Here is a 14,089-nt window from a genome sequence, read left to right on the forward strand (position 1 = left end):
ATATAGGGGAATGCCAGGGCCAAAAGAATGGGAATGGGTGGGTAGGGAAGTGGGGGGCGCTATGGGGGACTTTTGGGATAGCATGGGAAATGTAATTGAGGAAAATATGTAATAAAAAATATTAAAAATTTTAAAAAAAGAGAGCTACTTGTAGACAGTATTGCAGAGACTTATGGGAGGTAGTAGGAAAACCTGCCTGGTCTTGTCCAATCTGAAAGGAGCATTGAGACCCTGTCACCTCATGTGGCCTCAATGTCTCTGGAAGACAAGAGAATCACTTTACAAAAGGATGTGTCTACATTTTATTTAAATATCATTGAAACTGTTTCATGTAAGTTTATAAAAATAATTTCTGTTAATTACCCTAATACTATTATACCTTTCGGTGAAAATTGTGAATAATTTTTTGCCATGGTGTAAAGTCTCATCAGTGAAGTGTGCTCCATGCCTTCTATCTCATGGATTGCCATGACTATTGAAAGCTTAGGAAATAATTGACCTTTACATACATTGTTTTGTGGAGACATCACCTAGTCACGTAGACTGCTCTGTCTTCAAACTCAGAAACTTTTTTGTCTCAGCTTATGTTGTATACTTATCCATGAACTGACGTCTGCATCATATTCTTTCAAGATTGATTTCCTTTTGGAAAACTTGCTACAAATGGCATATTTGACTTAAATTTTAACAACACCATTTATTATACACTTACATTGGGGTAAGCCCTGCACTTGGTGTTAAGGAAGATACAAAGACCCAGGACCATCTTCTTTCATCATTTCATATGCATTGGGGTTTTTGCCTCGATGTGTGTCTGTTGGATCCTCTGGAAATGGAGTTACAGCCAGTTGTGAGCTGCCACATGGGTCCTGGGCCCTATGGAAGAGCAGCCAGTGCTCTTAGACCCTGAGCCATCTCTCCAGCCCCCAAATCATCAGTCTTAAAGCTGCTTGACAACAAGAAAATGCTGGGCTGGACTTGGCTGTTGTTAAAAGGAGTTGGATTTTGTTAGAAACCATTGACTTCATGGGTGAACTTTTACCCCAGCTTAATCGGGTGTAACTCAGAGGCAAATAGTGCTTACTAATAGGTTGACTGTAAGCATTAACAATGCAATGCATAAAACATTTAACTTGGTGTGTAGAGCAGAAGAGGCATTCTCAAAAATTATGTTTTCTTCCCCTCCAGACATGTAACATTTAGTTTAATATGTTTGCCCTTTGTATTTTTGCTGCGCTCTTGGTACCTGAAGTATAAAAATAGAACTCTGAAATTGCCTTTGACATACAAAATCTCCTATCATCAATTTTTAATGCTTCATTTTAAATGTTAAGTTTGGATAAATAAAAGATGTGCTTCACTCCCAACTTTATGATTGCAATTAAATCCCACTCCAGTCCAAAGCCGGTTGGAGTCCTGGCCGCCTCTCCCACCTTACGTCATCATAAAGTGAATCTAAGCACCAACTGTGTGCCCCAAAAGGGCAACAGCGAGGAAGAAGTAAAGCCCTGAACGTAGACAACATGGTCGTTCAATTTCTCACCAATCAGGCATTGGTACTTATGAACATGAATGATTTGCTAGATACCAAAGATGACTTCCAATTTTTGACTTGTGAGAGTCAAAATGAATTCTGGAGATGGAGCATGGAGCGAACATGGAAAGCAAACATGAGAAGAACAGAGGGACTTGAACAGTGATTTCCAAATCTCCACACCCACCTCAGAGAACAATATATTCTGTGGAAAGACTCTGACGTTGATTGGGAAATGCGACGCTATGTAGTCCAGCTTAGGGATTTCCAGCAATGGTCAGTGAGTGCAGGAAGGAATTCTATGCTAACCCTAGGAGCAGGCTATCAGCCCTGTTTAATGCTCTTAAATGCCAGTTTCCCGATTGCCTGAACGTCAACGTCTCAGTGTGTGTATCTGGGAGAAGTGATAAGCAGAAATTAGTATAAGATGGTGTATCATTCATGCTTGCTTCTCATCTTTGCTGCCCAAATGCATTCTTGTTGGTTTTCTTTCCATAACTTTTCCCTCCAGTTGTTCATTTTGACTGAAGCCATTTGAGAATCCTTCCTGTTTTGTCTTGTGGATACAGAAAATTCAGAGTTTGTTTTGCTGTTGTAAAGATGAGAGTTTGCAAAAAGGAAAAATGAAACAAAACAAAAGCCACTGAGCACAAATTCCAATGGTCGGAAAACAAAAGCAAGAAGCCCTTTGCGGCAGCACATGCTAAGCGGAGCTACTCTGGTCTCCGGAAATGCACGTCACTCTACAGCTAAAACGAAAACCAGGAAGAACACTCAGCGTCCACCTCAGAGCAGTTGGCACTCTGACATAAGCTCCTTTTCACTTTTTGAAGGTCTCTTTTAAAGGGCAGAGATTTCTAAAATAGTATAGAACCAACTTGCAAACAAATATCCCCAAAAGGAGATTTACCAAGTACTCATTCACTTTAGAAAGGTGTAAAATGCTGAGGGAGCTCAGTGGTCTGTATGATGAGATACACTGGAAACCATCCATTTCACAGTAAACGCAATGGACAGTGGAGTGCCAAGGCTGTAGCTCAGTGGGAGAATGCTTGACTAGTAAGCACTGGTACCTGTGTGTGGTCCTCACCACCGAGACACAAAACACCACAGAGGGAAAAGTGCTCAATAATAAGATAAAGAGTATTTCAGGGAATAAAAATACATTTCTTTCTTTAATTACAAAGAAAATTTGTCTTAAATTGTTTTTGTGTATTAGGATAACTATAAGTATTACAGTCCTTTATACCAAGACTTTTAACCTCCCCAACTAAGAGTGCCACTTAGGTACATATGAAAAGTATGTCCATATATGTGTGTGCTATATACATATGTTACATATACATATATGTCATATATGTATGTATGCTACATACATATATGTATCTAGTCTACATACTTTGTATCCTACAAAGTATCATGGCTAGCATAATTATAGGAAACAATAGGATGATGCTACCACACTAGATTAGAGGGAGAAGATAAACAAAATAAGTTGTCTGTGCTAGGAAGCATTCCCTTCCAAAATACACAAACTCCCAAAGGGAGTCTGGCCTGCTTCTCACCCTTCTCCTGAGACAGCACCTTTGATTTGTCAGGCACTTTGGTATGAGGGCTTTCCAGAGGAAATTCTCCTGTTCACAATTTTAAGTTTTAAACCTGCTTAAAATAAAATGTCTGTGTTTACCTCATCTTATGGATGGTCTGGACTTTATCCAAATTATTTTAGTATTTTGGGGCATTTTTCCCTCTTGAGTCTGCTCTTATTTCCATCTGTATTGAAAAAATGAAGCATTTGAAAGTTTCTTTACTCCGCCTCCTGTGGGATCTGCCACAGGCTGAGGGGGACATTAGCTATTCTCGGGTTGATTGGGCTGAATACTTACAAATGTAAATATATATTTGTTTAAAATATAAATATATTTTATTTAAATATATTACATATTCAAATGTATATGTTTATGCATAATTTTAATATATAATTATTTATTATATATAAATTTTATATATAATATAAAGAAAATCCAAAGAAATCAACTACCCTGCTTTATCTCAAATCTCTCTCGTCATGTGTACTCGTGTGTGTGTGTGTGTGTGTGTGTGTGTGTGTACACCTTCCATCTACTTTGAACTCCTCTGGCTAACACAGAAGGTATTTTTAATTCAACAGATTCAAAATGGGACTTGCCACCTTTCCCTTACAATTCATTTTCTGTTTCATGGTGTCAGACTATTAGATTCTCAAACTAGAAACCCCAAAGGTCTCCTTTGACTAGGCAAGCTCTGCCTACGTCCACACTCAGCATGTTCTGTGATGCACATCCAATGCACCCCTCCACCCCATCCCCACTGAGCCGCCCACATCAGTTTCCAATTATACTCTTGGGCCAGCCACCTGACTGCTCTCATTGCTTACTTTTCCACAGTCGTTTGCATTCCTAAAGCCACCCTGCTAGAACATGTATTTGTTCACAAGGCAACCTGTGTCAGTTTTCCAATGACTCTCTAAATAGTATACGCCAGCCATTGTAGCAAAAGCTTTTCATGAAGTATCTTCTTTTCTCTTCACTCCAATCTGAAGAGATGGGTAGAGTGATGGTCATCACGTAGAGGTGGGAAATAGAAGCAAATGAAGTTTCTGTCATGTGTTTATTGTCACTGAGGTGACAGAATCATTTACCGTGCATGCATGCTGACGAGGCGCTCTTGATGGCTCCCGTGTAAACCTTCCTCAGTCTACTTCACACGAACCATCCTCATTCTCCAGCAGGGAAATCGGAACCAGTAAATGTGATTCTGTGATTTGTACATCAAGGGTCAAAAGATTGTTGGCCACTGGGATAAAAAAACCAAGGGCTCTCTGCAGCCGTTGCTTCATCTCGAAATCATAGCACCTTTTAAGATCCCTACAATGTGAATGAAATCTATTGATTTCAAGTAAGAAAAATGTATTCAATAAATGGGAAAGAATGGTTTGCAATACTCTGTCCTGTAGATTACACAGTGACAGGCCCAAGAATTGTTTTGGATAATCACCATGCACCGCTCATTGCCAATGCCTCAGCCTCCTCCCAAGTCTCATCCATGAGAACCTCTTGAGGAGCATGAGGTGAGAAATTGCAGCATGACTTGGACTACAGATGTGGCCATAGGTGAGTGAGTATAAAGGGCCACCTCTCTGAGGAGTTGTGACTTCTAAGAAAAAATAGCAGCTGAAATTTAAAAAGCAGATCGTGGGTTACTGAGATTGTTTTGACACAGTCCATATACATAGTTTGATAAATATTTTATTGTTATTCCAGGAAAAGCTTTTAAAGGAAGACCTAAGCCAGCAATAATGGGGAAGGGGTGTCTCCTTCCCTGAGATTGTGGGGATGTCAGCTCTGCCCTGAAGAGGAGACTGGATCTCACAGCCAAAGTCTCTGAGAAGATCTTGTCTCGCCCAGAAAGCCGGAGTCCTCAGTAGCATCTCTTCTCCTTGTTTAACAACAGAAACCACATGAAAATATCTCTGATGTGGCGCTCTGATTGATCTGAGCAAATCGAAGACATTTAGCTTATGCAGGCCCCGCTGCTGTGTTTCTGACTAAGGATTATTTATGCAAGTCCCAGTGGGGAAAAGGGACTTGCTGGAAGGGGGCGTGGCTCCTTCAGGAAGAAACTGATGATGGTCCAACCGTCATGATGGAGTTCAGCTTCAAACTGCTGGGCTCAAATCGCCACCACCAAAGACCACTCCTGACTACAGGTTGACGCAAATATTCAACAATATTGTTTTATTTAAATGAAAGTGGAGAAGCTGCAATGTTCCAAAGTGAACTGGATCGCTTGGCATTATGTTAAAGATAACTCAGTCTTGAAGTTTTTTGGGTTTGTTTTTGGCCACTTACCAATACATTTCAAATGCATTTCTTACAGTGACTACAGTTTATCAGAGCATATGTGGATAACTGGTGCTTACATTTTCTCTTTGCATGACTGGCTTTTATATCATCCAAGAAATGACTGTACATCATGATCACTGATGGCCAATTATACAGCACTATAAGAAAATAGTATTTATGAACTTTTCAAATATCGCTGAAAGTCTATCATTCTATTGAAAGGCATGCAAGCCTATATTAAGGATTGCATCTAAAACCGAAAATAATATAGAGATATCTACTTTAAGAGCCATTTTCCAGAACACATTAGGATGCTTCAAACTTGTCAGGAGCATAGGTGTTTTGTTGGTGACATTTAGTTACACAAGCAAATACAGCTACATTGTATTTGCTTATTCCTCCAAAGCTAAAGTTAGAAAAAAAATAAAGAATTAATCACCCTTCACCACCGTGAAGCCTCCAAGAAGGCTGCTCCAGCATGCTGTTTCTTGTCTTTTCTTAAATGGCCTTTAAATAAATATATGAGTCAGTTAGGAAAGGCATTTGCTGAATTAAAGTGATCATTCTGCCAGGACGTCAGTATAATTGATTGTGGGTGGTTGAAGTTTTAAAAGAGGCTAAATTGAGGATGCTAGTTTGTTTGTTTATTTATTTAATTCATTGCTCACTTTTCTACTGCAGTCAGAGAACCTTCTGATTGATCTTTACATTGTTCCTGGTCATAGAACAGCATAGCTAGGAGATCTCATGCCCTGCTCCACAACACAGTGTCATAACCAAAGTGGGGATGTAGGTATATGTGTGAATCCAGACTGCCTCCCCCTACTGTTAATACACGCACACACACATACATACACACACACACAAGCACGTGCATATTCATGCATGCACGCATGCACACTTCCTCTTACAGTTCTTTTATTCCTTCCACTTCCCTAGGGTTCTCACTCCTAATATCATACTGTTCTGATTTATTTAAGCTTGTTCAATGCCCAAGTCAGTATGAGTGAAATGAGTGCTTTGTGCCTGGCAAACTCCTGTATCAATCAACACAGAATATGCTGCCTTCAAAATCTTCACCTACACAGCTGACGGAAACTGATCAATTTCCTAACAAACTTGCTTGTGGGGTGGTCTTGGTATGTAGGATGTATCAGAAACATCAAATCCTTTCAGGAGAGCTACCAGGGTCCCACGTCCCACTGACACCACTCTCCGGCGCAGAACAGCCTAGTGACTGACCTACTGAGTGTCAGGCTGAAACTAATCCAGAGTGCAAGCAGGGGGGCTCAAAAAATGGGAGCAGTAGCACAGTCTGTAGCTTCTAAAAGTTCACTACAGCTAAGAAAGAACAAAAACTTCTCCCTGAGAAGTAGATCTTAATTAATTAACTAATTAATTAATTAATTAAAATCAATTAACTAAAATACTTCATTTATGTTTGTATAGCTGCCATATAAAGACAGTATAAACAGATATTGAAAGATGTAAGGCAGACTGATCACTAATGTCTGTAATCTCATATTAAGATAATAGAGCATACAGTAACATTTTTTGAGCTTGCATTCTAATAGGAGGATAAAAGCATCAGACCACATAATTCTTATGTTACTACACAGTGCCGTATTGTAATAGTTTCAAAAATCCATCCAGCTCTTAATATTCTTAGCTCCATTTACCTTCTGCCATGCCCTAGGAATAGTTGTCATTAACTATATGCATTTTTTTTTTTGCAACCACTGTGCTGAGCACAAAAATCAAACACCACATTTCCTGCAGCCTAAATAAAATAGCAGTGCAGTCTTCAAAACGGTGACCATGGCTTGTTAAACTGCCCCCCCCCACCACCAGCCCATTGCTAAACTTCAAAGAAAACACTGATTTCCTTGGAGTCAATGCATCATCAGGGTTAATATACTGCATGCTTCCCAGTCTGGAACACTGAAGTCCAGAACGCGAGCAACAAATAGGAGGACTACATGCTGCAGAGGAAGTGGACTGCAGAGGAAGCCGGCAGCCAGGGAGAATCCAGGCTATTTTGACCTACCGGCTTTGTCCATGTCTCAGAAGTGGAGAGGCGAGTCCGGCAGCTGGCAGCCCGGAAGCCTAGACTCTTCTGGCTAACGGAGCACCCTGCCCTTCTGCTGATTATCAGCCCTTGCTGGCACACAGAGCACACTTCACGCCCTGTCTGCAGGAGCCACCGCCAGGAAATTTATATCTCCAAGGATGACAAACAGCCATTAGCTCCATTACAGGCTGATTAAGAGAGTGCGCCTATCAAGTGGGTACTGGAGTCCCCTGGGGTTTCCACCTCTGTTCTAAGCAAAAGAGGGAAAGAAAGAAAAAAAGAAAGAGAGAGAGAGAGAGAGAGAGAAAATGCTTGCAATGTTGAATGTGCTGCTCGTTTGGGGGGAGGGGGAGGAAAAAGTGCACATGTTATGCAAAAACACACCGCTCTTCAAAAGATGCCCGAGCCACCAGGAACAGGAAGAGGCAAGGTATTTGCAAGGTAACAAGGAGTCTCCATAAATACTACAATAAAGGATCCTTCCTTGGTGGTTAGCATAAATGAGCTTCAACTCCTATCTCTAACATCACAGAAAGACTGGTGACATGTCCACTTAAGCGTAAAGTGGTTTTATGTTTATTGGGGGGCAGGGAGAGTGTTGAACTGCATCACTGTTTGACTTTGATGGCGTTTTTTATTATCCTTAATTTCCCTATTCCTGCTCAGAATCTTTATCCACCTGGCCTCACAGAAAAACATAAAGAAATTTCATTAATGTCACGAATGATAGGAAACAGTTGCCAAAAGAGATCAGGGGTAAGATTCTGCTGGGTCAGATTCTCTGCAGCCATCTGAGCTGTGGACACCTTAGGGTCAAAGAGGGACGGAAACCTAAGGCACCATTGCACTGATTTTCCGTAATCTGGCTGTGTAAACAGGACCCCAAAGACACTCAAAACTGCTGACAATAGGAGACTATAGGGGCCTGCAGAGTGCAGGAGAAATCACCATGTGGTTAAGATCCTCTAAGATCCTGGAGCCAAATCAACTCTGCTTCCTGCATTTTGTCAGGTGTAGGGAAAAAGGTTTACAATGACCTCCCCTGACCTACAGTGTAGTAAATACACACTATAACGAGGCTCTGGGGGAGTTTTGTTTTGAAAGGTTAAAAGGAAAAATAAAAATAAATCAACAACAACAAAAAAAAAAACCAACCAACCAACCAAACAAACAAACAAACAAAAAACGTCCAGGAGCTAGTGATGCAGCTCAGGTATTAAGATTCCTTGTTTAGAATGTATGGAGCCCTGGGTTCACACCCAGGTCACCATGAAACCAAGCACTTTGATGTACCCCTGTAACCCCAGTCCTTGGGAAGCAGAGGCATGTCAAAGTCCAATGGCACCATCAGGTAGACAGCAAGAAAACAACAGCAAAAATCTATGTTTTTGGTTTTGGGGTTTTTTTTTTTTTTTTGTCTCCTATGGCTGTTAAATAATAAAAGGGGGTTATTTATTAAGCATTTATTTCACTGGAACTCCTAATGACAAACCACTTACAAATTCTTTAGTCCTCTGTGGCAAGTGGGTTAAATTACCTGTGTTTCTACTGTGAGTTCAGACATCTCTATAGATCCTAGTTTCTTTCATGGGGTAAGCCAAATACTGTACTGGTGTGTATCACCATTAACTCTGGAACAGTTCGTTCAAGGAAGAGCTATGTTTCTCAGCAACTCTCCATTCACTTTCCACTGCTCTGGCATGCCAGTCTCCCAAACCATTCTAGAGGATGCAAGTAAAAGCAGAGGCAGCATAGGGAGACTTATGGAAATGACAAAACTGCCATGGGGGGCTCTAATAAGCCAGGCACTACTTACAAGCTGTACTCAGAATCTAGGCTCTCACTTCCTTGGAGCAGCCACTGGTCCACCAGGGATCTTTTATCCCTAATATTTTAAATTCTGTTACATGATCTCAAAGACATAGCACTCCATGAATTAAAATTAATATATAATATATAACATTATATATATTTATATTAATATATAATACATATATTTAAAAAGTGTGGCTCCCATAAAAACTAAAATCACTGTGGCCTCCACATTTCATCAACTTGCCCTGATTAAGACGTGACAGCCACCAAGACTGAGTGTCATCAGCACAAAATCTAGGGCAAATTAACTATTTCTGAGGAAAAGGAAACAGGAATTAACAGAGAAATAAGAAAAAGAGAAGGCACATCCTTTTAATCCTGAGGTCTTGGCATGATGCAGCTGGAAGCATCACCTAGGAAAAGTCCTTATGGCCCAACACAGGTAGCATTACTTGGTCTTTGTTGATGGTTCAAATACTAAAGTCTCAGCTACTTTTCTTGCTGCATCTCACCTCCCACTGACAAATGGGTTGTGTTTGGAATGCTTGTCTTGTTGGTTATTTGAAACATACTTTAAAATGCAGATCAGGATCCTCGGACAGCCCAGTAAATACTCCTTGGTGTGATTTATCTAAGACCAACAAGCCCTTGTGTGCCATTTTAAAATGTGGAAAATCTTGTTTCTGTTTAAGTTAAGCTAAAATGCATTAGGTGCTCCAACCCAATTTGAATACTATTTAAAATATTCCTTTCATTCACAGTGAACGAGCATGGTTTTTCCTACAGCAATTGTAATGTTATTGTTTGTACGAATGCACTCAGTCTATTCTGAAGATATCCACGTTTGAATATTATGGGCTTTTGCATCGCCTTTCTAAATTGGAAAAAAAAAAGTCTGAATTCAGTTGCTACCCAAGGTTTTAGATGGGGGGAGGACTCTGATGCTCCAGGAAGTTTTTGAAGCAAAAAAAAAAAAAAAATAGTAGGCGATAAATTTCTTATAGTAGGAACAGACAGGTTGATTGGCTTGATTTAGGCATATGATATGAAGATAAGCCACAACAGTACACCATGCTCTCATAAATCTATATACATTAATACTTACTGATTGATTTAAGAACACTAAATTTTTTTTTAAAATGTGAGTTGTAAAACCATCCTTTTAAGTTGTTTAGCTACAAGATCCCTTCAATAATATATACATATATATACATATACATATACTCTCTCCTGCGCTCCTTCCAGCTAATCTCCAACGCCATTCCAGATGTTGCAAGATGAGCAGTGCAGGGAAACTTCTAGAAATAACAAAACTATTAGTGAGTGTCTATTATGGACCAGGCTCTGTATATAAGCTGCGTGCACAACCCAAGATCTCATCTCCCTGAACCGTCCACGATTTCCACAGGGACATCTCCTCTCCCTTGCCCAGCACCAAAAGACCATATAACAAGAAAGAGGTACAATCCGTGGTCCACTGTCTCCAGTCCACAGGGAGAATCCCTTCCTCCGCTGATTTAATTCAGAAGTGCATCTACTGTGCTTCAGCTGGGAAATGTGGGGGCATAAAACACTCTCTGGGAGCTGTCCTAGAGATGCTGTGTTGCGGCAAGAAACTGCACTGATCTGACTAAATATTCTCTACTATGTTTCTAACTAGAAGTTGAGTCCTCGCCTTCATTAAAACCCTCCCATACATAGTTTCCAGTTTGTTTAGAGGTAATTTGAAGCACCTGGACCCACAGACCCCTCCATGATATCCCACCTGATTCAGAAAGAGGGTTACAACCCCCACCATCTGGTTTTCTTCTCTTTTATAAAGATTGTTTGGAGACGGTTGTTTATAGGATCTTTGACAACATACAGAAAGGGAGGAAATATACAACTGACAAGGGGCTAACATCTAAAATACACATGGAACCCAAGAAGCTGAGGAGCAAAATATCCCCCCACAAGAACCTGATTATAAAGTGAGACAAAAATACATGAATAGACGAACATTTGTAAGGCCAGACATAGAAATGACCAACACATCTGTGAGTGAAACAATCAACACTGCCAACCTTCGGAAAAATCCACATCAAACCACAAGACATCACCTTGCTTTTGTTATCGTCCCTGTGACCAAAAGGACAAACATGGGCAAGAGAATAAAGGGAAAAGCTGGGCCCCTTACACACTTTTGATGGCAATGTAAATTACTACAGCTATGGAAAACAATATAGAGGTTTAAAAAAAAACTAACTAAAAATAGAACTGCCACACAGTCCAACAACCACACTACTGTCTGTGTAGATAAAGACAATGAAATCAATATAGTGAGGAGACATCTGCGAGTCTGTGTTTACTGCAGTAAGCATATTTGTAAGTATCTCAGATGTAAAAATCAGCCCGGGAGAGCATCAGCGAGAGGCAGTAAATATATTTCTAGCTATTAGCTGTCCATTAAAAATAAAATGTGGAATATGTCATTCATGACACAACGGACATATCCAGAAGCCATTAAGTGAATAATCCAGGAACAAAAGACAAACGTTGCATGGTCTCATTTGCTTATGGAACCACAGCTAAAGACAACTACACAGTGATTAGCGCATACCAGGTAGAGGGGAAAAGGGTGAAGAGACAAGGCTGGCTAATACATGGATAAGCCCCAATGTGCCAGTACTCAGAAGGTGATATGGTTTCCATAGTGTACTGCATAGATAGCTAGCAGAAGAGAATTTGGAACGTCCTCACTCACCACCACCCAATAACAATTTTCTGAGGTGACAGGCATGCTAATTACTCTGATTGATCATTACAGAATTTACTGAGTTAATCCAATAGTATATCATAACCATGAATCGTAGTTTTATTTCTATTACTGTAATCAAACACTGACTGTAACCATCATGGAAAAGAAAGAGTTAACTCCTTCCACTTCCTAGTGTCATTCCATCATCAAGGGAAGCCAAGGCAAAAACCCAAGACAGGATCCTGAGAGCAAGAACTGAAGCTTAGACAATGGAGAACTAGAGTTTGGATCCCAGACCCCTCCTGTAACCCTAGCTCAACCGAGAGACATGGCAATTGCTATTGCTGGGGCTTGCTGCTTTCTAGCCAAGCTGAGGAAACTTGAGGCTCAGAGTCAGGGAGAGAGCCTGCCTCAAAGGAATAGATGGAGTGTGATAGAGAAGGCTGCCAAAGCCTCTCTTTTAGGCTCCATGTGTATACACAGACTTGTCTTGGCTTCCTTTAAAGTTCTGCAGGTTTCACTAATCACAATTAATCTTGAGATTCTGGGCTTGAACATGGGTCTCTCCCATGCATGGCAAATTAAACTGTACATCAGCCCTTGGCATCATTTCTTAAGTTTCCTAATAGATGTTCCCCCTGCTTGGGGGAACTAAATGGAGAAACTGGGGACAATAATGCTCTGAATTTTGGAGTTCTAGTGGGATTAGGGACAGTTCAAATGAAATCTGTGGACAGCCAAAGCCAAAGCCATATATCCAAGAGACAGGGTAGTTCTAGGAACTAAGCTTAAAAATACTATGCTTTGGTTCTCAGTGGATACAAAGCCAGACTCTTTCTTACCATGGAGAAATTAAGAAGATAAATTGTTCAAGTCGTTCTGTTGCTTGCCCCCTCTTCTCCAGCAGCTCCTGTCCCCACAGCTCCTGGACATCAGCTCAGCTTATCCGGCTACTTGACCTTTTCACATTCTGATTTTTCCTAAGATATACATTTTTTAAATGTGCTGGAATATCAACTTCCCAGGAGAACGATCACTCCCAGTTCCTTTGGAAACAGATTCTGCTGAGAGTCTGTTTTGAAGGCATCTTGGCCACTGACTTTACCAAAACAGCTATAAGACATAATTTTGATAAGCCAAGTCCTTGAGTTTATAACTCTCGTAAGGCCTAACCCAAATCCCTAACCTATTAACCGACAAACAAATCCCTTAAAAAATACACACAAGATTCTTGTCACAATATTTCCAGGAGAGTCTGAGCTTAAGCAAGAGGTATTTGTCTGGAGATTAGACAGCGCAGATGTGGGATGCCTGTGTTTTGTCTTATTTTGAGTAGTCTCCTTTGGAGATTTTCCTGCAGTTGAAGGCTATGTTTGGGGACTCCTGAATCTATTGCTAACATTCATTCCTCTTCCTTTATCAATGGCATCTCATATGTCTTCCAGTCCCCAAAACATCTTTTAAAAACTCTTAGTTTTGTAATTCTTTGACAGTTTCATATGTGTGCATATTGTGTTTTGATTATGTTTGCCCTCTCCTATCCCCATCCCTCTCTTCCAAACCCCCTGTCTCTTCTTCAAAACTATGATTCCTCCTATTTTCTACTTTTTTTAAAAAAAGATAGTTTCTTATATAGTGCAGGGTGGCATCAGACTCTGCAGCTGAAGCTGACTTTGAACTCAAAATTCTTCTGCCGTTTCTTCCTGAATATCAGGATTAAAGGCCTTCAGCACCGTGTCCCCCTGCTTTATGAGATGTTGGGGATCAAATCTCTGGCCTTATGCATGCTAAGCAAACATTTTACCAACTGAGCTATCTCTTCAGACTCAATATGTTGCATAAAGGCTGGGTGGCTTTACACACTTGATAAGTGCTTGTCATGTAAACTTGAGGACCTGTGTTTCAACCTGAGCATGGTGGCAAGCACTTGTAGTCCCACCACTGAGGAGGTATAGATGGGCAGGCATTAGCTTAACTGATGAGTCCAAGCCAATGAAGACCTTTCTCAAAAGAGAGAGAGGGGGAGAGAGGGGGGAGGGAAGGGAAGG

General features: G+C 40.6%; 1 protein-coding gene across 6 annotated transcripts in view; it reads right to left on the reverse strand.

Annotated features, from left to right (window-relative positions):
• Positions 1-14,089, reverse strand: part of Phactr2 (phosphatase and actin regulator 2) — a 259,681-nt gene that overhangs the window by 171,661 nt on the left and 73,931 nt on the right. Inside the window, exon 1 of one of the 6 annotated variants that reach the window (XM_029482380.1) lies at positions 7,466-7,674. The exons of the other annotated variants lie outside the window; for them this stretch is intronic. Within the exon in view, the coding sequence (XP_029338240.1) occupies positions 7,466-7,478 (13 nt within the window). The 5' untranslated portion in view covers positions 7,479-7,674. Of the gene's footprint in view, positions 1-7,465; positions 7,675-14,089 lie in introns of those variants that run through there. 6 annotated transcript variants of the gene reach the window in all.

This window comes from Mus caroli, chromosome 10 (genome assembly GCF_900094665.2).
Source record: "Mus caroli chromosome 10, CAROLI_EIJ_v1.1, whole genome shotgun sequence".
Classification (NCBI taxonomy): Eukaryota; Metazoa; Chordata; class Mammalia; order Rodentia; family Muridae; genus Mus; species Mus caroli.